We start from the raw sequence: 22,468 nt of genomic DNA, 5'->3' as shown, positions 1-22,468 counted from the left end.
TCTAAGTGGGTTCGGCGGGGGACTCTCACCGCCCACGTCACGTTTCCGGGCCGCAACAAAGTTGGCCGCGGAAAAGGGAACTACTCAGTCCTCCCCCATTCCATGTTTCCTACTCTCTGATTAGACTCCTATACCCCGTGCCCTTCGCCATGGCTACACCAAGGCTTCCGTTCCTCTATCCGAACATAATGCGTGCCGTGCGGTCATGCGAACCCGCTAGCCACTGCACCGCACGGATCCCGCCGAAGAACGGCTACGCTCCTTTCCACACGACTCGACGACGAGCACAAGAAACATACCATCGAAGATACGGACCTGCTGCGGAGGCGAACCTGCCACCCCCATCGCGGCCTAAGGATGAATTGGTTCATTCACAAGTACCACAGTCAGCGCCGAAAGACACCAACACTCCGCCGAACACCGCCCCTCCCGAAAAGCTCCCCCCCCAGAATACTAAAACTAGCGTTCCGGAAGTGTCTTCGCAAGCGAGGGACGAAGTGGCATCTGAGACTAGTGATAATAAATCATCGGATAAACCTACTCCGCATGAGGGACCTTCAGACGAAAGTGACGACATCGAGCAGTTTTCCGTGTCTCCCACAGAGAACACCAGTGAAGACCGACGTGAAGAACGACATGAACACCCTAATAGATCAGACCCTCTCGAGGGTGTTCTCCACATGCCTTCTCCTTCCTATCTAACTCCCTCCGGTGGACCCGCTTCTGATGGTAAACCACATCTGACGCCGCCTCCCTACATTCATCATTTCGATAGCTATTCCCTAGTTCGTAACCTCTCAACAGGCGGTTTCACCGAAGACCAGTCCGTCACAATCATGAAAGCGGTTCGGAATATACTGCATAACAACCTCGATCTGGCGAGGCAGAACTTGACTTCAAAATCCGACGTTGAGAATGAATCCTATCTGTTCAAAGCCGCTTGCTCGGAGCTCCAGTCATCCTTGCAAACAGCTCGGAACTCCGAAATGCAGCGACAGCGCGCTTCACGGGCACAGCTACAACACGAAGCTGACATTCTTTCCCAGCGAACGAACCAAGAGCTTGCCGGGTTGAAAGATGATATCAAGGCGATGTTCAACGATCATAAGATTACCACACGAGAGCAACAGCGGAGTATAGATACATCCGTCCAGGAGCTCAATTATAAGATCACGGTTTCGCTTAACAGCGACGGTAAAAGTGAGATCGAAGGTCTGAGGTGGATCCTGACGAGAAGAGCCGCTTTAGCTATTGCTACAAGTGCTTGTATGTCCCTTCATTTTGTCGCTAAGGATTCAGAACACTAACTGGAGACAGTCATGATCATCTCTTTCCTCAAATTTTATTCATCTCGCAAAGCAAAGGATGTACCTGAAAACAAGAAAAAGAAGGCTTCGACCGAAAAAATCAAAGAGAAACAGCCAAAGGACCCCGTCATTGCGTCTGCAGCGCCAGTTCCTGAGGTCCACCTTACCGAATCTCTAGGCTGAGGACATCGTACCATAAGCACATTAATACCGTCTCTTTCACTCTCGCTCCGTTTGCAATTACACATAAATTGTACTGCCGCCTTTCCCTATTCATTCCCTGGTTTTCCAAATGTCCAGGTTGGACCTTCACTGCTTCACAACACTGGATTTCTCCCTTTTCTATGTGTCACTTCGATACCCCAGAAATACACTTCCAGATTCAATATAGATATATAGACCTTTCGAACTACATTCTCCCACTATCGCAAATCATCTGCCCATTCTAAATGTATATATATATATATACATATATATATATATATATATGCAAGACCTGTCCAACGTAATAGTCACAAACATCTTATATTAGTGCCTCCAAAACGTAGATTTGTAATATACGAATCTTGCAAGTCTATTTTATGCGTTATGATTTTCGGTTTGGCCTTCCATCTACAACTATAACACTCTGTGCTGGTGCAAATGTCTCCAGGACCTTTAACAAAGGTCTTTTTACTGTTATAGGTTTTGTAACCTATTTATACATGCATTAAAATAACAATTCGTTAAGAGTCAACATATCAAGGACATGAATAGAAAATGAAAGAAAGATGATTTAAAATAGAAAGGTGGGGTGGGGAAGGAGAATATATATAGAAAAAAGTAGAGGGGAAAGAACAACAAGAGAGTTGATTCTAGAGCTCTAGAAATCAAATCTCAATGCAATACTCGGCATGCTTTGTTCAGCCTGCACACTATCCCTGGTATTCTTATTGGCGCCGGAGTCAACATTGACACTGCGAAGAATGTTCTCGAGGAGAGCCTTCTGTTCCGGGTTCATCGTGGCCACAAGAACCCGGAATGCAGTTTGATTTGTCTTAGCGAGTTCCAAGAAGTGGATGGCTGTTTCTTTGTACACGGCTTCCCCTTCTCTCTTGCCGCGTGTGAGGAGAGTCGACATGACGATGGCAAGGGCCGTGGTTATATCGCGGGCGTTGCAAACGTAAGAAACTAAAGTGCGTGCAACGACAGTCCTTGAGTTCTCCGGGTCATTAGGTATGTCGCCATTTTCCATGGGGCAGCCCACCAGGAAGCTGATTAGGCGGGGAAGTAAGTATCTAGCGATTACTTCGTCCGTGGGCGAGCTCGACGAGGTGAGGAGGATTGAGCGGAGACAGCCTGCAGCAACATTGGCGAGGCCAACATCCTGGAGGCAGTCCAAAAACTCATTGAGGACACGGATGATGGTGGGGTCATGAGGGGGGAGGACGTGGCCTCCTGTAGTTAAAAGGATGGTAATTGCCAAAAGGGTGTTCTTAGCGCAAGGCAAGGAAGACTCAGATTCCCGACGCTGAGCAATTGTTAGCGTGGTGAGGAAGCGCGTGAGGCAGCCGCGCATTTGGCGCGACACCACATGAAGATTGTGCGTCTGTTCTGGGCCAACATCGCCAGGATGGCTTATACTTTGAACAAAGTGTTTGAAGATCGGAAGCGCTTGCGGCACGACTTCCGACTGGCATAAACCGGTGGCTAGGATAGTGGTAAATATGTGCAGGATGCATGCATTAAGATCATGGCGAATAATAGACGGGAAAATGGATGCAACTTTCACCAGAGAGGATAATGCGAGGCGGATGAGCGACAGAGCATCATCCGATCCCACGTTGAACCGCGCGATGGGCACGGATTCACGAAGGTTCGGTAGCAGCCCCGCAAGAACAAGGATGATACTTCTGGTCAGCTCGAAGAGCTGCTCAATATCATCGGACAGATGGTCACCTCGTCCCTCAGTACCCTTCGCGGAGGGGTGGTCCAGGGAGAGGTTTCGCGCTATTTCAACAATAACATTTTGGATGGGTGTTCCCTCGGTCAACGCGAGACGGTCAAGGGAATCCATTGTCTCGGAGAATATAGCATCTTGATAAATGGCGTTCCCGGATATTACTGGCCTAAGGATACGCTTGAGAGCCAGAAGAATATCTAGTCTCTGGGATGGTGTAGTAGTAGATTGGTCAACAAGGGCTTCGAAGGCTAAACCGAATAGAACGAAGAAAAATGCAACAGGTTCGTCGCGATAATTGATATCATGTCCTTTTTCCTTGGATTCTTCATTAGGCGGGTTCTCGTCGTTCTGCGATTTCTCCACGGGTTGCTCTTCCTCTTTTGGCTTCGACTTTCCGTCCAACGCGTCAAACACAAAGTCGATGTCTTTTTCTACTAAGCCAGCGATGGCGTCAACTAGGCTCAGCCAGGTGTCTTGATAGAACTGTAGGTGATGTCAGTTTATGTACACTCATACAAACTTATTAGGCATGAGATGCTCACCTTGAGAAGAGTCTCCCGGTTCAATGCAGCATACACTTCGTCCAAATCGCTGCTTAGTGGACCTGTTCCTAAGCTACCAGAAATGTCTGGTTCGAACCGTAGGCGAGCATATTCCTGAAGGGAAGAGAGCCACAGCGGCGTGAGCTTGGTGAGATGAGGCTGGACTACCTCATTCAAATAATCTTGCTCGATACTTGCTATTTGGAGCCGAGCCCAAGCAGAGTACAGAGCCATTTTCACCATAACCCTCGCATTTGAATTGAGTCCCTTCAAGTCTCCAATCTCAGTAGTGTCTGGATTTTCTTTAAGATATTAGTACATATATTGAGCTTTGTTAGCCTCACCACTTACTGGAGAAGTTCTCAAGGCCTAACACTAATAACTTTAATATCCTGCCCATCCGGTCTACATTTGTTACGATTCCTGTTGCGATGAAGGTGGCCGAGACATTGATAGCTCCCGATGCTAACTCCGGAGAAGAATCTGCTGCAAATGCTGGCGTAAGCGCGGAGCCAATCTGCGCCTGATATTGCTCCAGAAGGGATGCTTCTGCAAAGTCGGGATCTGGGGTCTTGCCAAACATCTAAAAAGGGTGTTAGGTAGAGGATAAATGTCAAAGGAAACACTACTTACCCTGAGAACTTGATCGAGGATCTTAAGACCCCAAACTCGCAGTTCTATCACGTTTGCAGTAGACGCTGAGAACGCCATCCTCACAATATCTCCCACTCTCTGCTGCAGGGCCAACTCAGCAGGAATTGTCTGATCAGGTAAAATTTCTTGCTCTACCGTTGCCAACAACTCGCTTAAGCAGCCGAGGACAAAGTTGCGGGTTTGCCACTTTAGCAGTTCTTGCCCAGGGACAGCCTCGTTTACGTTGCCCGACTGCCCAGCTCCGGCAATGGCGGAGGCAAAGCCAGCTACCTCATCGTCGGGTATGTCATTGACAGCGGATTTAACAGCAGGCGTAGTAGGAGGTGGCTCTTCCACCTTGCCACGGGTCTTTGACAATGTGTTGTGGAAGCGCTGTACCCACAGGTCAGTCTCTTCGAGAGCAGTCTGCTGCAACCAATCTTGAATCAAGCTTTTTAGGATCGAATTGTCTGGCATATCGTCGAATGCAAGCCAGATCTCCTCTTCAAGTGCTGGTGCAGCTTTAAGAACCGACGCAGAGTCCCGCTTCATAAGGTTACTCAATCCCCGAATCGCCACGTCCCTCATCAATGGGGTATCAGCAGAAAGTTCAGTTTGTAGACGTTTCACGTATCCCGAGTAATCCACGTATCCGGGTGCGTAAAGTGATAAATGATCCAGGCATTTGGAGCTCTCAGTCACTAGAGCAGGATTATCCTCCAGCTGGAACTGTCGGAGAAGAGTGAGTATAAGATTGCGTGTTTTGGCAATGTCCTGGAGATCTGGGCCTAGAACGTTGATCAAGGAATCCACGCAGCGACTTATGACTACCGGGGTAAGATACGACAATTCGATGTTAGAGGTTGCAAGGGTGGCGGACTCTTCGTTGTGGGTATCCGCGTAATAGACTTGAGCAAGCATACCCAGTGAACTTGATACAAATGGTGAAAATGTCAAGCCCGCAGAGTTAGCCACTCTTTCCAACCCCCCAAGTGCCCAGAAATGAACCACGGGGTGGGGGTCGTTGCACAACGACATGAGGACACCTACAATAGTCTTGAGGTGCAATCCAGCTGCCATTCCGCCTACCTGAGAATGAATGCAACCTAAAGCAGCAGCACAGCCAGCACGAGTGTTGGGCTCCCTGTTGTCTACTATGGTGTCGACAAGCCAATTGATCTGCGAAGTAGTGAAAGTGTTCCCAGAACTCTCACATAGCCTTCCGAGAGCTTCCACACCAATTGTTCGAACAACCGGATCGGCATCGGTTACAAATTTCTAAATAGTTAGCTGAGTGAATTGGCGCTGACGGTCCAGAGCACCTCACCTGCAACAGCTCCTGCAATATCTTGTCGGTTGTGGGGTTAAGCTTTCCGGTTGTAGGAGTAGAATCTTTAAGCGTTACTTTCAAGGCTTCGAGCAGCGCCACGGCAATGTTAACAACCATGGCAGCTTTGCGTCCGGGATTGCGTTGGAGGCCCGAAGAAGAAAGAAAGGTTGCAATCTGCTCTACGCTACTCTCTTGGACTTTGGGTGCATGCAACGGTACAGCAACAGAGAAAAGTTCAATTGCAGCGTTGACAACGCCAGTAGAATGCGGATCAGCTAGTAGACAGCCGCCGTTTCTTGACGCGTATAGAAGGACAGAGTCATGCTCACTCGCTTGGCAGATCGGAAAAGTTAACTGAATAGGTCAGTTCTACCCGAACTAGCTCTAGAGAAAATTGGCATACTTACAGCATCGTCAATAGCCTGATCTGCTGAATCCACTGCGGACCAAGCAGGTCCATTATCATTCTCTTGCTTTCCGGAGAGCGTCACACGAACATATTCCCTCGCCAGCCCCGTTAACCCAAACGCAAAATTGTCACATAAATCCCACAAGTTCTCAAACTGTGCCGTTGTTCCAGCAATTGAGCTTTCGAGAGGACCGAACTGGGTGGACTCTGGTTCTGCAAAAGACGAAATCGCCAAACTCAACAGACTGGTCTGGGAGATAACATCTCCATGACTGAGAGGATGCACATGAATTAGTTTGGAGAAGCACTGCAACACACGCCGCTGGACCATGGTAGCAATGTCATGCAGTTGCAACGAAGGATGAAGACGCTGCGAAATATCCATCATAGACTTCTGCCGGGGCAAGTCATCAAGAAAGCCAACAGTATTCTGTAACATAGTGGCTATTCTTCTCGCACCGTCTGCTGTGATCAGCTTGTTGTTGAATTCTAAAAACACTAACAACGACCCTAATGCAGATTCTCTAACATGGGCAAGGAAGCTCATTTCTAAGTTTCCACGCTGGGCGAAGTTCTCTTTGCCTAGATGCTTGGGAAGCGCATTTTTCCACAGTAACATTAACTGTGACAGGTGTATTTTCACGAAACTAGGCCCAAGAGGCATTAATCCTCCAATCAAAATCCAAGCAACCTGGATTTGTGTACTCGCGGCACGTAGTTCAGAGTTGCTGCTCGTCTTCAGGAGATCTGTTGCTTGAGCAAATACTCGAGAGTACACTTCAACGGAGCCGTAGAGCGGCTGCAGTCTAGAGGTGCTCAGCATAGCTGATAATCCATTTGCATAACCGACACAACGTCGCGGCGCTTGGCGGGGTGTAGAGAGTTGTCCGACCTCTCTATTCAGGCTATTCAGACATATTGTAACGCATGACAGTAATTGATGAGGGCAAGCAAGCACAAAGCTGCGCAGACAGTGTGCAGCATGTATCTGCACAGTATAACTGGGGTGAGGGAGTACTTGGAGCAGGGCATCACGACAAGGTTCAGCTAGATCCACGAAAGCGGAGCCAAGTGACGAAATTAGTGAAGATAATGCACTAAGTGCACTAGTCAATGAGTACTTGCTAGGCTCACGACGCTCTTGGATAACTTGAGGGTAATCCTTGACGACTTCATTGATCAACCATCTTGCAGCATTGAGCTGGCTGGTTTCACGGAGCGATTCCCGGCCAACTGTGTCCTCTAAGATACTCCTGATAAATTTCCTCGTCATAAGAAGTCGAAATCGGTTGTAGGTAACAGTTGGGTGGTTGAGAAGGTCAAAAAGAAGGTGGTTTGCGATCTCGCCATAGCGCTCTTCGACAAGTTTGTCGCCCAATATGCGTATAACATGTTTATAACAGACTGCGATACCTGCGCGTGCACGATTAGACGTTGTGCTCCGCAAATATTGAGTGGATAGTTGGCGAAGGAGATCTGGCAGAAGGAAGAACAGGCGCGACTCGGGCTTCTTGGTAGTCGATGACTCCGAAACCTCCGCCTCTTCTTCATCCTCTCCAGGTCGGGGTGCTGGTTTTTTCGATTGTCTCTTTGCTTTCTTAGACTTTGGCATTGGGGCAACCTTGGAATCTGCAGCATGTAGTTTTGCTAGTGCTCGAGCCAGGCAAGCCGCAGCAGCATGTCTGACAGGAGCAGCTGGACTGTCAATGACCTTCCAAGTGACTGTCTTGATATGATCAAAATCATTTGTATTATCGAAGAATGGCGTTGTGTTCACTAATTGTTCGAGGCATCGACAAGCATGTACCTGGACGAATGCCGATTTGTCTCCAGCAGCTGCATTGCGAGCTTGCTTCCAAATATCACGCGCCGCCGCTTCATCCACAGGAATCCCCACACCTACAACTACCTTTCGTAGTACAGCGAAAATCGATCCACGAAGACCAGTGTAGTTGCTGGAGCTCTTGAGGAGTTTGAGCAAGCTGGAGATGACAATGCCCGCTTGAGCAAAGACACTTTCACCGGCAACAGCGAATACCTCACCCAAACTGTGGGCCGCAGCAAACTTAGTCTTGAGCTCTTCATGCTTGCCTGCATTCAATAGCCCAAGTAGCTCGGTCACAGTTTCGAAAAGTATCCCGCGATCGCCTTTGCCGAATATAGCTCCGAAACATCGTCCCAGGTTGTTGCGCACAACTCGCGTGATCGTCGGTGAGGAGAGGGTGAGGATTTTGAACAACTCCTTTTTCAAAAATTTCTGCTGTGCAGAAACTTGTGGTTTTTCTAGTCCCGAAATATACTGTACTAGGTCCGACGTGAATGTGAGAAGGTAAAGGTCCTGCTGTTCGGAGGGGAGAGCATGGAGCTTAGTGATATCCAACTCCGCACGGGGGGCCGCATTTTCGGAGGAAGTACGAGCAGCAGTATCAGATGAAGACATTGAAATTCGAAAGTTCCGATCAGGGTGTTCGCTCATAAGGTGACCCTGAGAGGGAAGAGAAAGTATAGTGGGTGATATCTGCGGCGGAACTCAACAATCGTCTTTTGTTTTAAAACACGGGATACTTAGTATATCGGAGACGGGCCCCCTTCAATGGGGCATTTGGCCGCTCCGTCCGGGGGCATGGTGGGCGCGCCGGAGAAATCCTCGGGCCGGTTGTTCCATGATCATTCAACATTGACCATGTATGTATATCGTACTAGTATTATATACACCTTAGTCCTTGACTATGACCACAATTGTGAACAAAAGCTTGCTCCGACAATGTGCGCGCACCCAGCCGGTCTGCCATTTCTGTCGGGGCTTTTCCAGCAGTTCTCCCTGGTTCGCAGGACATAATCGATGGTCTTCGATCAGGCATGACAAGGCAAAGAATGACAAGGCGAAAAGTAAGGAGCGTCAGATCATCGGCAAAGAAATTAGTAGTGCTACGCAGAGTATGCTTTTAATTGGACCTCGCCTCTATGATATATACAAGCTAACGGCTATAATTAGTGTGGGGACCGGATCCGAAATTCAATCCGCGCCTGACTCTCGCCCTCTCGAACGCGAAACGAGCCGGAATCCCAAAAACCGTGATCGAAGCCGCAGTCGCAAGAGGTCAGGGTATAAGCGTAACTGGTGAGGCTCTCGAGCAAGTCACTATTGAGGCTATTTTGCCCCATTCCGTTGCGGCGGTTATCGAATGCCAGACCGACCAGAAGGCCCGCATCTTGCAAGATCTCCGCTATGCTATCAAGGATGCTGGTGGGACTGTTACCCCGACTACGTATCTCTTTGAAAAGAAAGGGAGGATAACATTCGAAAAGAAAGACGGCCTGAACCCGGATGACTACCTAGATCAGGCTATTGAAGCTGGTGCTATGGACATCACTGCAGATGAAGAAGGCCGTCTCATCGTGTTCGCTGAGCCCGCAGAAACAAAGAGTGTGGGCGAAGCTCTGTCAAAGATGTCTCAGCTTACAATTGAAGAACTAGAAATCATTTGGGATCCGAACCAAGATACCTTGGTGGAGCTAACGGAGGACGAGCACGTCAAGGAGATAGAAGACATACTTAGTATCCTTCGCGAAGAGTCGAGTGTCCGTGATATCTATCTGAACACTACACAACAGTACTGATGGTAGATTACTCTACCCAATTAATGCCGCCTTTAGGCGCCTGTATAGTATATAACATGGATTATAGATTGCATAGTAGATGTACAGTAACAATAGAACGCTTACTAGAGACGTTTCTTTAATAAATTGTACTAGTTGGAAGTGGTAAATGTCATTTCAGATTATGGTCGTCCTATCACTCCTTCCGTAAAGCCTTCATTGTACTCCGCATTAAGCTGCCAATGCCAGTACTTCCTGTCGAATCCAACCAGTCAAGCATTCTCACTCTGTATTCCTGCCAGGTAACCTTGATACCACCTTCCTTCTCCAAGGCACTAAGTGCTTTTTGGGTTACCGGTCTCCTCAGCTTTGGCTGGTCCTCGCTGAGATTGTTTTCTTCTTCGATATCTGCAAAACAAGCAGCTGACATATTGCATAGTGCAACATTGTGGCTAAGTGAGAATATCGAAGATACATTATAAGCATACGTTGCCTCTCGCTTCCTTTCTCGAGAGCTGTCGGTTGTATCCCGGACATATTGGGTGAGAGCAGCGATGGTAGGAGGTGGTACCAGACAGCCCAGTGCGTTTGGGTCCTCTCCGTTAAGGCCTCGATTTCGCCACAGGAGGTTGCATATATCCATGATATAGCCATTGAATTGACCAACTAACTGTGTTGGATAGAGAGACTCGGAGGATCCCGGGGCTTGGAGCACCTGAGAAGTCAGGGATGCTTCGAAGGACGATTTATAGCTAGCAAGCACGGAGCTCATTATCGAGATGATAGAATTGATCGGAGTGAAGACGAGGATATACACGGTGGGAGCCATTGGAATTGTGATGCGGATATTTCCGTTCAGGTACGAATGGGAGAATAATTCGGCCAAAACACAATAGAATTCAATAATAGATAAGGTGGCCGGTCTTGAGCTCTCAGTATTCCCAGCAGGAGTCTGCGGAGCTGCCGCAGGGGATTCAAGGATTGACAATGCCAATAGCTCCGCGTGCGAGATAAGACGGCCTAATGGTTTTGATTCTTCCAACGTAAATGGCAGGGTCCTTAATTTGACCCCCCATTGGCGAATTAACGAAGAATAGAAATCTAAAAGATTAGACTTGCGAAAGTGCCTATCCATAAGTACTGCAGATTCCAATGGCATCAAAAAGTTGTTCTGTATGGAGTCGTAATTCTCGATATCAAGGTATTCAAGAAGATAGAATATCTGCTCTCTCAAGTCTCTACCGTTCCATGACAGAAGGTACGACTGCAGGAAAGTGGCAATTGCCGGAGGAATCTCCTATCAAATTCTTTAGTGTCCAAGAGGCTAATATTCGGCCAAAATAGCATACCTTCGTGTACTGTACGTAACCTACAGCAAGGGTCAGTATATAACTCAGAGACTCGAGTCTCTCGTCGTTATCTTCGGCATACTCCAAGTTGTCGTTAAAGAAACTCCCGCACCAATCATCTAAACGGCGACTTGCAGACTCAGATTGAACAAGGAATAAATACTTCTGGGCAATGGCATCTCCAAACATAGATATAATCTGATTTGGTAGCTCGATTTTGTCAAGCTTGTCAATGAAGTGGTCTACGCCACGTAGTTCTTCCAATGATGTGTGGTTATAGGAGACGCGTGAAGTCTGAACATCTGGTACAAGAACCTCCATTTTGCTCCTCTTCGAAATTCCGCGGCGAACCACTTGGAAGTTCGCGGGCTGAGTAGCTTGTAGCCTTTCCATGTTTGTGTCTTGGAGAAATCTCACATGGCTAGACCATTCAGGATCAGGATGCTTGAAGAAGAGTCCCTTCCTTCCTGCCACACCTAAGTCCCCGATAATGACATCCGGACAGTAGTTCTTGAAGACTTTGAGTAATGTAATAAGTTCTCGCTCATCGCCACATGCAGTAACAACCAATTCCATAAGGGCTTGTATCCTAAATGGCTTGACATGTTTGCGCCTGGTGATCAAAGAAAGAAGATGGCATAGGGGTTTGCGTAGACTCATCATGTCAAGGTGATTGAAAAGCACGGCGTAGAGCTTTGATAAGTGGGACCTGTCGGCGAGGAATTCATGTACCATGAGCAGCCATCGCAAGAGTAAAGACTGGGTTGCGGGTGACGGTTTGTTCTTGTTGGGACCAAGGCAGCACACGATCTGCGTGACGAGTTTGGATGGCACACTTTCCACAGGATATAGATTCTTGATTAAAGTGGTAATTGTACCTTGGTCAAGTTGACTGCGCGCCGTGAGAATATTAACCAGACGCTCAAGCGTGGCCTGGGAGATCCCGCTCTCATACGCGTGCGTAGCAATTGTTTTGGCCAGTTGACCGGCATCTGTATATCGTTGCTTCGAAGGTACAAAGGCAACTGCAAATGGTAATTAGGCCGCGAGGACTCGTGCTTCGTACGTGACAATGAAGCCTTGATCTTACCTGCTTCCAGGTGCTCGATAGCATCTAGCAGGCCAGTAGGCCTAGACTCTGCATCTAGCCTTCCGTCAGCAAAACTGTTGTTGATTAGGACCTGGAAGCCAACAAACCTCTATCTGTATCGGACGACATAATACGAGAACTAGTAATTGTAATTATGGCAATTGATTCTCATGCTCGCACCTTTCGCTCCTACAAATTGCGTCGATTCGAGATAACATCGGCTATTTTGCGTGCCGCCCAGAACTGTCGCGTCGCTCCAGTAAAGAGAGAATTGAACAAACTATTCAATTATCTCTTCCGTGGGCAACACCCGACATCTAACATTGATTAATAGCTATTATCCTATTGGATTAGTAGTGGGCTGTACTCCAGTCTCGCTGTTGGATAGCGATTAGTAGTGCTCTGGTTAGTTTCAATGGTATTTAATGATAGAGAAAACTCCATGAATTGATGGTCGCGAAAATACTAATAAATTACAGACTTTACCAAATCCAGTCACCACCTCACTTTTAGGCTTCAATAATTTCTACACAATATTAATGACATACTAGTAAGTACTGAAAGAGTATGAAATCTTTAAAGAAAATAGGACAGGATATACACTTGACAGCACTTATATTGGATTGGTGAAGTAGACGGATACTTAAATGTTGTATATTTAATGAGACGCCGGTCTTGATATGCCTCGAGAACAAACCGTCAAATGATCATTCTGCTTCTCACCAAACATCTCCGACGGAGCAACTACTAGTAAATAGGAATACCTCCACGAACACGTCCTCAAAACCAAAGTATATGCGGATCCGAAACCAAGGTTTAGCTTACTTCCTCTTTCGAGTAGACGATTTGGAGGTTTCTTTTCCAGATGCTTGGGACGATGCCGCTGGTTCGACCTTCTCTTTGGCTTCCTTAGCCTCGACAGCTGTAGACTCACCCTCATTATCACTATCGCCTCCCTGACCAAATTCGTTGACACGTGTGTAGTCAACCCGGTACTTCCAGCTCTGGTAAAGCCAAACGAAGAAAATAACATCATCACGCAGAGTCGCAAGCCTGTGAAGCCATGGCATCTTGACCGTGAACGCGAAAAGATCATCAATAAAGGTGTTCAGGAACTTGTACATCAGCGCCTTGCCGGGCATATGCGCAACGGACTGAGTAGTAATGAGGTTAGCGAAGTCATATAGTGGAGCCATAAGACACTAACCTTCAAGCGGTAGTTGATATATAAACTTGGAACCATCATGAGGAAACCGTAGGCGTAAACACTACCGACAAGTGTCTCAATGATGTAGGAGTACCATGACTTGTGAGTGTTATAGACCAAGCTGTACGCTGCGTATGCAGCTAGCAGAGGCACTGCGACGATATAGAGATAGCGGAATGCAATCTCGTCGTATTCCTTGGTCTTTTGCTCGGTCTCGGTGAGCTTGTGTTTGTCTTCAAACACTACCACGTAAGGCAGGAAGGAGAAGAAAGAGTTTGGTGCTGGTTGGCGCAGACGGACATCAACAGTCTTCGTGATTTTCCAGGCTTCCAGAAGAATCCCAAAGCCCTGGCTGGCAAGAATCATCCAGGAAGTGTTATCACTGTTATCCATAAGGTAAAGGAAAACAACTGTCTGCATGAAGACGTTGGCCAAGATGGTACGAACTGACGTGCCAACGACGTCTTTCTTCTTGCGCCAGTGAGACTTAGAAGGGATTAGGTCAGCCACTTGCCTTTAAGACGTGGATGGGGCTACAAACTTACAATGTCGTTCTTGAAGGCCAGAGTTTCGAAGACCATGTGAAGAATAGTCACAACGCCAGTCGTGCCCAGTAGCCAGATGTTCGTATCCAAGAGGATCCCTTTCACCATCTCAAACTCAGTACCGTCACCACCACCCGGCGTCGAAGCTCCAAAGGCAGCCTGTCGAGCCGTTTGTTTTGCGCTCTCATCAACACTCGTCATCATGCTGAACTTCCAATTCTGCAAGTTGTTCAGAGTAATTCGAAGGGGCACGGTCTCTACGGTAGAATTAAGTTCCATCATATGGCTCTTAAGTTGCCAGAAAGTATTCAGGTAAACAATGGGATAGTACCATCCATTCTGTCCAGAGAGGTCTCTTGCGCCGGTTGTCTCCAGCTGCACATGCTGCCGGACAGCCGGGTGGATCTGGCGGAATTTCTGAGTGCCTGAATCAGGAATCAATGATACCGTGAAGTTCGGGTGATAATAGGACGTGACAGACACATCCGGCGTGTTGTCTTCCTCCTCCTCTCCAGATTCCTCTGAGCCAGCAAGGAGATTCTTGAGCTTTTTGGTCTTCTTCTTCGGAAGATACTGGTTAAGCGGGCGGAAGAAATAGACCGCGGTGTCTGAGCTGTAATCTTTGGCCGAGGGGTCGAGTTGGTGTCCAGACAGTCCGAGCATAAAATGCGCGAAAAGTGTGCCGTTCTGTTGTACCTCCTTAGGGACCTTGATGGTTGTGTCTGTTTCCCTGGTATCGCTATAGTTCCCAAGAGTAAAGTTCTTTTCATTTAGGACAAGTTGGCTTGCCGGGGCAGACTTGGAAGTAGGAAGTACGGCTGAGGGTGAAACGTAGATATTCAGGTCTAAGGCGCTGTCGGACGGCCATATCGGACTAATACCATCGGGGATAGCGCTGTACTCTGCGATCTCGCTACGAGCTGGACGATCTGCGAAAGTAGGTATTCCACCAGGCTGCACGCTGGAACCAGCGTTTTGCTGACGTCCGCCGAAGAATTGACTGAAAATAAACTGCGTTAACAAGAAGAAGCCTAGACCCTGGAGAGCGCCCTTGAAGCCAGACTAAAATCACAAAACGTTAGCCCGATGTACTTGATGAATGACTTGATACAATGCATACGCACGCTGGACTCCGGCTCATCCCTGCGCTGTCTTTGTTCAGGCATTTCGAAGTTCCCTAGATATAAGAGAGAAGGTTAGCAACGAAGGAAAGGGAGGGAAAGCGAAAGAAAAGGGAAAGGCCACGGACGACGGACTGTTGAACTACGCCGCTTTGGGTCCAGAACCTGTCGGGTCGTTTATCTTGGCGGGTCGATTAAATCAATTAAATCAATTAATTAGACTAAAATGTCTTTATCAGCGGATGACATAACTTTCCCTTCTCTTGATCTCCACACTTTCTAAACCCGCGACTGTTCGGTAACGCGACTCCGTGACAACTTGTCGAGATCTCGAGGTTTACATTACGGATTATTGGCGCGCGATCGCCATGTGTGGCGTGTGAAAAAATATCTTTGATCTAATGTCGGACTACCCTCCCGTCCCCGAATTTCCACGCCCTCAGTTTCCCACTCATAATGAACCACGAGTATGGGTGATCACAGCTGGGGATTCGCCTGTTGGGATCTCAGTTACACGCCAAATCCTTTCACATGGAGATTATGTATTGGCTGGATTGGCTCACTCAAGATTAGAACGGGATGAATGCCGTCAAGATGAATTCGAGACCTTCTTGACCGAGATTGACAGCCAGGAGGGATGGCGACAGCGATTCAAATCTGCCCCTTTCGATATAAGGTGGGAACCCTGGATACACTTGCGAGATAGCCTTGTTAAGGAGCATTGGATATAGAGGAGAGCGGCATGAGCTTACATTCATCATGTAGGATGATAGGAGAAGGTCAAGCCCTCGTTGCAGACGCTGTTGCAACTTTCGGCAAGGTAGACATTCTTCTTTGTTGCACAAGTCAAAGTATGGATGATGAAGCATGCGTATGTTGATATCGGTCCTTTAGCTAACTGCCTACGCAGCCCTTGTAGGGGCTGTAGAAGAGTTCGGGGCTTCTCAGCAAACCCTGAATTTGGTTCGGGACCAGTTCGAGATCAATTATTTTGGGCCCCTTAGTATTATAAAAGCAGCACTTCCTCATATGAGGAAGCAAAAGACTGGACATATTATGATTCTCTCCGGAATTAGTAAGTCTTAAGAAATTGCTCTACCGGAAGCAGACGGTGGCTAATCGAAGGCAGCCGCCCATATCGGCACGCCAGGACTCGGAATGTATTGCGCAGCTGGTTGGGCCCTGGAAGGGTTTTGCGACGTGAGTGTAATCTATTCTGGCGACCTCATTTATATTTGCTAAATGTCACACTATAGAGTCTTGCATATGAGATAGCTCCATTCAACATCAGACTCACGATCTTCCAATGCAGCATAGAAATTGGCATTCTCACGAATTTGGTGACTAGCGTACCTCCTATTGTTCCCGCATATTCTCCTACTACTAACCAAGCACCTCTTTTCCGCGGAATATTAAACCGGCTTGTGCCTCGTCTATCCAACACGAACCCTGAGGCTAATGGCGCCCAAGGAACTGGGCAAGTTGGTTCCGTGGAGAATGGGCCATTCTCACGTCCTGAAGTCACTTCGATGTATCCTCCACTCAGTTCTGCACATATGGAGATTTTAGTGTCAGAAACGGTCTATGCTATCACCGCAATAGGTGGTCATGAAAATCCACCATCACGTCATATAGTAGGACAAGAGGGTGTTGCGAGCGTAAAGGAGAAGCTAAAAACTGTTAGCGAGGAGCTGGAGGACTTTATCCAGTCTAGCTACGCTGTTGATTACGCTGCTGGCGGCGATCAGAGCAAGGATGAAAGCGTATCAGGTATGTGAACAGGTAATGGCGGCGTCTAAAGCGAGATATTTAGTCTTAATGAAGTAAAAATCTGCCTTTGGCGGTAATACATTGGAGGTATCCCATTGAATGTATGCTCGTTATAGCAGTCAGCTATCGCAAGAAAAGATATCTGAGCCAGCATAAGAATCATTCATACGACGGCTGGGATATAGACATTGCCTGCCCATTAGATGCCTTCGTAGTGAGATCAAGATTCCGCCTTCGGACGTCAATTAACCATTATTTATTCCTCAGAAACCAAGCCTGTCTGACCTCCCATAAACTACCCATATCCTGATTATTCCTGTAAGCACGAAAGTCCTTCCAAGCATTACCATGTGGGGGTTTTTCGGTACGGCCATCGGCTTCGAGGATCTTCTTTGCAAGTGCACCGGGACCCGTGATATTAGGGACTATAATCAATCCAGGTTCTTCCGATGTACCTTCAACGGTTGAAGGCTGTGAGAATACATCCTCAGCTGTCTCAGGGGGCTGCGCAGAACTGCTTGCCAAACTTTGGCCGTGATTCTCTGTCGTAATTATCTGAACCATGACAGAAGGCGTACTCTCTTCTTCTGCTAAATGTGCATTATAGACTTCTACTGCCAATTTGGTAGATCTTGTAAAACCGGTGGAAGAATTCACCTGATCATCTTGCTCAATATCCTCCACTGTATGTACCTTGCGCGCTTTCCCGTATTCCTTCGTGTGAGGTTCCATCTCTATTTCTGATTTACGCCTGGTAGATGATCCAGCCTCTACCGTTGCGTTAGTATCCAGGGCTGTTGTGTCAACATTGGTCTCGGCAGCCCCATTTAGATCTGTTCCAGTAGTAGTCACTATGTCGATCTGTGGTATGCCGGCCTCTCCTTTGTCGAGCACTGAGTCTTTCGTGACTGAGTTCTGGGCAGCAGGAAGAAACACTCGTTGACCAGGGGGAAATTCAAATGTTAACTGGCCATTCTGGATACCCACTATCTGTGCAAGCGTCAGGCGGGGGATCTGAATGAAGTTCGTGGATATAAACCTACCCTGGCTTCTTTCTCCACGAGGAGTTTGGCTTTACCTTTGGCGAAAGCTCGAGAATATTTCCAAACATCTCCCGTAAGAATTGCCCCATGTTCAAGTAAGGTGCTCAGTTTCACCTGACTACTCTGACCTGCGACCAGCGTCTTGTCCATCTTCTGTTTCTGCCCCCAGAACTGCTCGAACTCTTCCTCTTTGAACTTATCAAATTTTCCATCAGCCCGCTGTTGCATGGCCTCGTCTGCCTGCCGCAGCCAAACCGGGTCGTAGCGCCCATTTTGGAGATCTAGCTGGAAGTGACGAATGCCGTCTCGCCAATTATTCGAGTATCGCAGAAACGATTCCGGTAAAGGGGGTATCTTTGCATTAGGGTCGTCCGGTGTAGGGTCGGGATTCGGATGCAGATCTTCAGGAAGTAAATCGAGCACTTCTTTTTTCTCCGACTCGTCCAGACAATTCCAGGCCTCAGGCTGCGCGAGAAGTTTCTTGAATTGTCCCATTAGTTCTCAAACTGTGCTATCATGCAGTTGCGTAACATACCACCAGGTCCAAATTTATGAGCTGGGAAGAGGTGCTCGTCATTAACTTGTCCTCCGCCCATGGATCCTTTGCCGCTCTCTTCGGATTCCTTTTCGGCTGTGTAGTACTTGTGGAGGACATTGCGACTCGAGGCTTTTCCACATCACCCTTAGCAGTGGGCCTGGTGTAGAAACATCGTTAACTGTGCCCCTATAATGGCGTACCTAAACATTGGAATTCCAGGGGCCCATAGAATAGCTCTCACAATGTTCCAACTCAAGCAAGCATTCTCATCGCATGAATGATATACTTACCTCGCTGGCTGCTCCCTGGTTTTGCCATCGTCGACCGCCTTGCGCTTGCGGGTCATTGCTTTCGGACAACAAACGGAAGACTATATGCGCCCCGGCAACTGAACGGCAGCCTGAGTGTTATTTAACGAGGTAAAAGCCTGATAGGCAAAGACAGGTTTGTTTCAAAATGGTTAAGTCAACCCAAATAGCCAGGCTTGATGGTAAGACGAAATGTGGAGAGATTAGTTGTAAAATGCGGTTGCTGATGTTTGTCAAGGCCTCATGATGGCTGCGTCGGTGGATGATGAACAGGTCAGTTTACAGCTCATTCACAGTGAGACAGTGACATGCGAGTAACTCTATTACTCTCATTTAGGCAGAAGTGGAGCTCTCAGAGATCAAAACACAAGCCAAAATGATATTCCGCCGGTTGAGTCGCAATTCGGCACCACAAGCTAGTATTGAGTCTGGCCAATACAATCTACAGTGAGTTGGGCATATGGGATGCAAGAAAGCAAGTGCAGGTTCTAACTTGAGTTTTCTAAAAATAGCTATCTTATCCAAGACGATATCTGCTTCCTCTGTATATGCGACCGCTCCTACCCACGCAAACTTGCTTTCACCTATCTCGCCGATCTCGCCACCGAGTTTACTACCACATACTCCTCTGCGCAGTACCAGTCCCCCACCCTTCGGCCGTATGCCTTCGTAGAATTCGATACATTCATCCAACGCACCAAGAAGCTATACCAGGATAGCCGGGCGTCGCAAAACCTTGACAAATTGAACGATGAGCTGCGGGACGTGACGAAAGTGATGACAAAGAACATCGAGGACCTTCTATACCGAGGTGATAGCTTAGAGCGAATGGGCGAGTTGTCGGGGCGTCTGCGAGAGGATAGTAAGAAATACAGACGAGCCGCAGTGCGCATCAATTGGGAGTTGGTGATTAAACAGGTAATTCCCCGTGACTTCTGACTTCATCCATATGTTTTGACTAGGCCAGCAAACTGACATATTGCACAGTATGGCCCAATTGCTGGTGTCGGCTTCCTCTTTCTTTTCCTTATATGGTTGCGCTTCTTCTAATTCCTTCCCTAAGCGGCTGCTTACGGACACCCGCTTAAATGAATGTATGCATAGTTAATCTTGTTGATGGTTGCCGGACTCCATCCACCCCGAAACCCTCAAAATTTCCAACATCTGATGACGGACGAGCTTGATTGCAAAGTTTACACCTTTAATTCCAGGGAGCCTGGCATAGCATGTCCATTCATGCGTCTCATAGATCATAGTCCATATCCCCTTCAATCAGGATGGGTAAACAATTCAACACGTAGGTAATGTCTTTTTTTTCCTTTTCGACAAATTTCGATTTGGAACGCGTACAAACAAGGAGCGTTATGAAGTAGTAAAAGTGTAGTAGAAACTGTTGTACCAGTTTACTGGGAAGATTTGTCAACGGCCACCCTATACGTGCAAGCCTATATTTCATCTTCCTCCTCGTCGAAATCGTCTTCTTCTCCCATGTCGTACAAGATACGTCCGCCTTCTCCTGGGCCGTTACCTTGTTGTGCATCAAAGTATGGCAGCACTACCCCTTCTCTTTCTCTCCTCTGTCTATCAGTGAGCCGTAATTCAAAAGTAGATTTAGGCTCTTCTTCGCCCGCACCAGTTTCTGGCTCCTCAGGTGGACGATACAAGGGATGGTCGTCGAGTAACGTTACAACCTCCTTCACATGTTGAGGCGAGTATCGTGATGCAGGAGGTAGGACATACCACTCCAAGACACCACGACCACTTTTGCGCCTATGTTCCATCTCCAGAACGAGACCTTCGGCTGACTCCTTACCGACTGGTTTGTCCAATCTGCCGAGAAGTACGCCGTCCTGTTCCTCTTCAAGGCCGAAAACAGGTGCCGCTAGACTGCGATCTCTAGCTGCCTTCTGAGTTAATATATGGGAGAATGAATGAAGCCGTATGATTGTTGTTGCAAGGTAGGACAACATGGAATGAGGCGATGGTGAATAAGGAGACTGAGCTGGGGGGCTTGGAACATCTTGGTGGAAAGTCACCACGAGCGAAACTTCGAGTTTAGATGCCGAAGGATTCGAGGGTATGAGAAACGAGCTTAGAAATGTCGAGAGTTGAGAGTGCGCATCGTTTACTTTGGAGCGCAGAAGTGGGTTAATGGAATCTATCAGGATAAGACGCCCTACTAATTGTTAGTCATGGTCACGGATGACTTGGTGCACAGATTAGCCTGTGCTATACGTACGGGGAGAAGGGTTGTTGGTCGAAGTAGCCTGATAAGCTACGCCAACTTCCTTAACTATCTGTGAAGGGGTTTTCCTCCGGGCAGAAATAAATGCATCAATGCCGTGTAATGGTCTTAGTGTCTCAAAGGCAATAAGTGTGACATGAACCTTGGAGATCTATTTATTTTCTTAGCTTTATTGGGCCTGCGGATAGTGTAAAGTGTGCATATCGACCATTTAAAATTATCAATGACGTACCACTCTTGAGTCTGCCTTGGAGCCGATACGAACAGAAGTCCATATCCAAAACCAGGATACATCAAGGGTGGGAGTTGGAGTATGACAAGTGGAATAAAGCAGAACGCACCTTTGCACGGCGGATATATTCTTTAATCAATGGAGTAGCGGGTTGTTCTAGGGAATCCAAGAGCAGGGTAAGCGGTGATGCAGTATCTCTGAGACTGAGAAGCTTTGAGATTAGAAGTAAATTATGTGTTTGCCTATGGGAGACGTTTGCAGGCGCCATTGCTTTTAACAGATGTAGTAGCAACTCTACCTATGTAGGGCAGTAGTTGCGCTGATGTATATCGAGAAATGCTGGTAGCGGGGTTCTTCCGTGGGTATGAGGGGTTGGAGACATTGAGCATAAAAGATTTCCACGGAATGGCTGATCTTTGCCATTGACGTAGCTAGTCTGCGGCTCAGCGGGACGGGCCGTTGGAATTGCCAGCCTGCAATTGCAGGCTTGTGTCAGGCATTTTTTTTTTGCATGAATACGCTTCGCAGTCTATTGTAAGTATTGTAAGCTTTCAATCAAAGTTGGATTCTATAGATAGGGCTAAGTAGCTATATTTTTCAATCCTAAATAGCCGGTGAAGAAGAAGATTTGTAACATGGCAATCTGAGAATAATAATTTGGTTGTGAAGATTTAGAACTTTCTCTTTGCATACCAGACAGAAACGTGGAAAGTCATGGAACATAGGTCAAAAATAAAATATAGCAGCTATTGGGTTACTTAAGACGCAGAAAACACCAATCTGTCCTTCCGTGACCAACCTTTTTTCTTTCTCCCTAATCTGTTTTTGTTATTTATTTATTCAAAGTTGTTGTCGTTGTTTTCGTCATCCATTCTGTAAGGACTAAATCCCCTCGCAACTTCTACGTGGAAGCTAAATATGCATCAAAGGTGTGTCCTTAGTGCTGCAACTCATAACCTACACAGGAATGGGTAAAGAATATGGACATAGTATGGCTGTATCATCTACATTAGTAAAAATATGGGGTTTGCATACTAGCCCACAACACTATACTGCTCCTTGGTGGATTATGATGTATACACAGATCCTGGGAACACCCGCACGAGCATCTGGCATTCTTCAACGATCAAGACAATCGCAGAGTCGAAGTACTTAGTAAGGATATTCGAAAAAATTACAATCATAATGTCAAAAAGCAGTGATAGATATCCATGAGAAATATATGACAGTGCAGATTAGTTAAATGAGTGCTGAGCG

At 47.3% G+C, this 22,468-nt stretch overlaps 9 protein-coding genes across 9 annotated transcripts; 4 read left to right on the top strand and 5 right to left on the bottom strand.

The window, feature by feature from the left end:
* Positions 1 to 127: 127 nt before the first annotated feature.
* On the top strand, positions 128 to 1,728 carry BDW43DRAFT_264057 (uncharacterized protein). Its single transcript, XM_032040636.1, has one exon. It carries the CDS (start codon positions 150 to 152, stop codon positions 1,305 to 1,307), a length of 1,158 nt encoding a protein of 385 aa, XP_031904570.1. The 5' UTR covers positions 128 to 149; the 3' UTR covers positions 1,308 to 1,728.
* Positions 1,729 to 1,920: 192 nt separating this feature from the next.
* On the bottom strand, positions 1,921 to 8,603 carry BDW43DRAFT_321999 (AP-1 complex accessory protein LAA1; the record flags this gene model as incomplete). The annotated part of the gene is made up of 6 exons (XM_032049461.1): positions 1,921 to 3,732; positions 3,792 to 4,093; positions 4,143 to 4,374; positions 4,425 to 5,702; positions 5,752 to 6,108; positions 6,162 to 8,603. 6 exons carry the CDS (start codon positions 8,601 to 8,603, stop codon positions 2,170 to 2,172), a joined length of 6,174 nt encoding a protein of 2,057 aa, XP_031904569.1. The 3' UTR covers positions 1,921 to 2,169.
* A 275-nt stretch (positions 8,604 to 8,878) lies between these two features.
* BDW43DRAFT_264054 (post-initiation translation factor DPC29) lies at positions 8,879 to 9,815 on the top strand. Its single transcript, XM_032040635.1, has 2 exons — positions 8,879 to 9,100; positions 9,159 to 9,815. Exons 1-2 carry the CDS (start codon positions 8,893 to 8,895, stop codon positions 9,782 to 9,784), a joined length of 834 nt encoding a protein of 277 aa, XP_031904568.1. The 5' UTR covers positions 8,879 to 8,892; the 3' UTR covers positions 9,785 to 9,815.
* A 144-nt stretch (positions 9,816 to 9,959) lies between these two features.
* BDW43DRAFT_297405 (Mis6 domain protein) lies at positions 9,960 to 12,331 on the bottom strand (the record flags this gene model as incomplete). Its single annotated transcript, XM_032044381.1, has 4 exons — positions 9,960 to 11,060; positions 11,113 to 12,137; positions 12,203 to 12,256; positions 12,310 to 12,331. 4 exons carry the CDS (start codon positions 12,329 to 12,331, stop codon positions 9,960 to 9,962), a joined length of 2,202 nt encoding a protein of 733 aa, XP_031904567.1.
* A 469-nt stretch (positions 12,332 to 12,800) lies between these two features.
* BDW43DRAFT_264048 (CLPTM1 family protein) lies at positions 12,801 to 15,168 on the bottom strand. The gene is made up of 4 exons (XM_032040634.1): positions 15,079 to 15,168; positions 13,955 to 15,016; positions 13,410 to 13,895; positions 12,801 to 13,356 (listed from the first exon to the last, which is right to left on the bottom strand). The coding sequence occupies exons 1-4, from the start codon at positions 15,118 to 15,120 to the stop codon at positions 13,024 to 13,026; spliced, it is 1,923 nt and encodes a 640-aa protein (XP_031904566.1). The 5' UTR covers positions 15,121 to 15,168; the 3' UTR covers positions 12,801 to 13,023.
* A 308-nt stretch (positions 15,169 to 15,476) lies between these two features.
* On the top strand, positions 15,477 to 16,853 carry BDW43DRAFT_307242 (short chain dehydrogenase/reductase family protein; the record flags this gene model as incomplete). The annotated part of the gene is made up of 5 exons (XM_032046207.1): positions 15,477 to 15,751; positions 15,841 to 15,926; positions 15,986 to 16,150; positions 16,205 to 16,275; positions 16,332 to 16,853. The coding sequence occupies 5 exons, from the start codon at positions 15,477 to 15,479 to the stop codon at positions 16,851 to 16,853; spliced, it is 1,119 nt and encodes a 372-aa protein (XP_031904565.1).
* A 244-nt stretch (positions 16,854 to 17,097) lies between these two features.
* Positions 17,098 to 18,543, bottom strand: BDW43DRAFT_297402 (uncharacterized protein; the record flags this gene model as incomplete). The annotated part of the gene is made up of 3 exons (XM_032044380.1): positions 17,098 to 17,835; positions 17,889 to 18,368; positions 18,424 to 18,543. 3 exons carry the CDS (start codon positions 18,541 to 18,543, stop codon positions 17,098 to 17,100), a joined length of 1,338 nt encoding a protein of 445 aa, XP_031904564.1.
* A 234-nt stretch (positions 18,544 to 18,777) lies between these two features.
* Positions 18,778 to 19,982, top strand: BDW43DRAFT_182049 (SNAP receptor SEC22). The gene is made up of 5 exons (XM_032038893.1): positions 18,778 to 18,916; positions 18,973 to 19,007; positions 19,072 to 19,181; positions 19,247 to 19,652; positions 19,722 to 19,982. The coding sequence occupies exons 1-5, from the start codon at positions 18,883 to 18,885 to the stop codon at positions 19,782 to 19,784; spliced, it is 648 nt and encodes a 215-aa protein (XP_031904563.1). The 5' UTR covers positions 18,778 to 18,882; the 3' UTR covers positions 19,785 to 19,982.
* A 127-nt stretch (positions 19,983 to 20,109) lies between these two features.
* BDW43DRAFT_182099 (Elongator subunit IKI1) lies at positions 20,110 to 21,574 on the bottom strand. The gene is made up of 3 exons (XM_032038894.1): positions 21,321 to 21,574; positions 20,974 to 21,130; positions 20,110 to 20,910 (listed from the first exon to the last, which is right to left on the bottom strand). Exons 1-3 carry the CDS (start codon positions 21,477 to 21,479, stop codon positions 20,180 to 20,182), a joined length of 1,047 nt encoding a protein of 348 aa, XP_031904562.1. The 5' UTR covers positions 21,480 to 21,574; the 3' UTR covers positions 20,110 to 20,179.
* Positions 21,575 to 22,468: the final 894 nt, after the last annotated feature.

The sequence above is a fragment of the Aspergillus alliaceus genome, assembly GCF_009176365.1.
Source record: "Aspergillus alliaceus strain CBS 536.65 unplaced genomic scaffold BDW43scaffold_5, whole genome shotgun sequence".
Taxonomy (NCBI): domain Eukaryota; kingdom Fungi; phylum Ascomycota; class Eurotiomycetes; order Eurotiales; family Aspergillaceae; genus Aspergillus; species Aspergillus alliaceus.
Note: the sequence above shows the minus strand (reverse complement) of the source record. Positions and strands in the feature narration are given on the sequence as shown.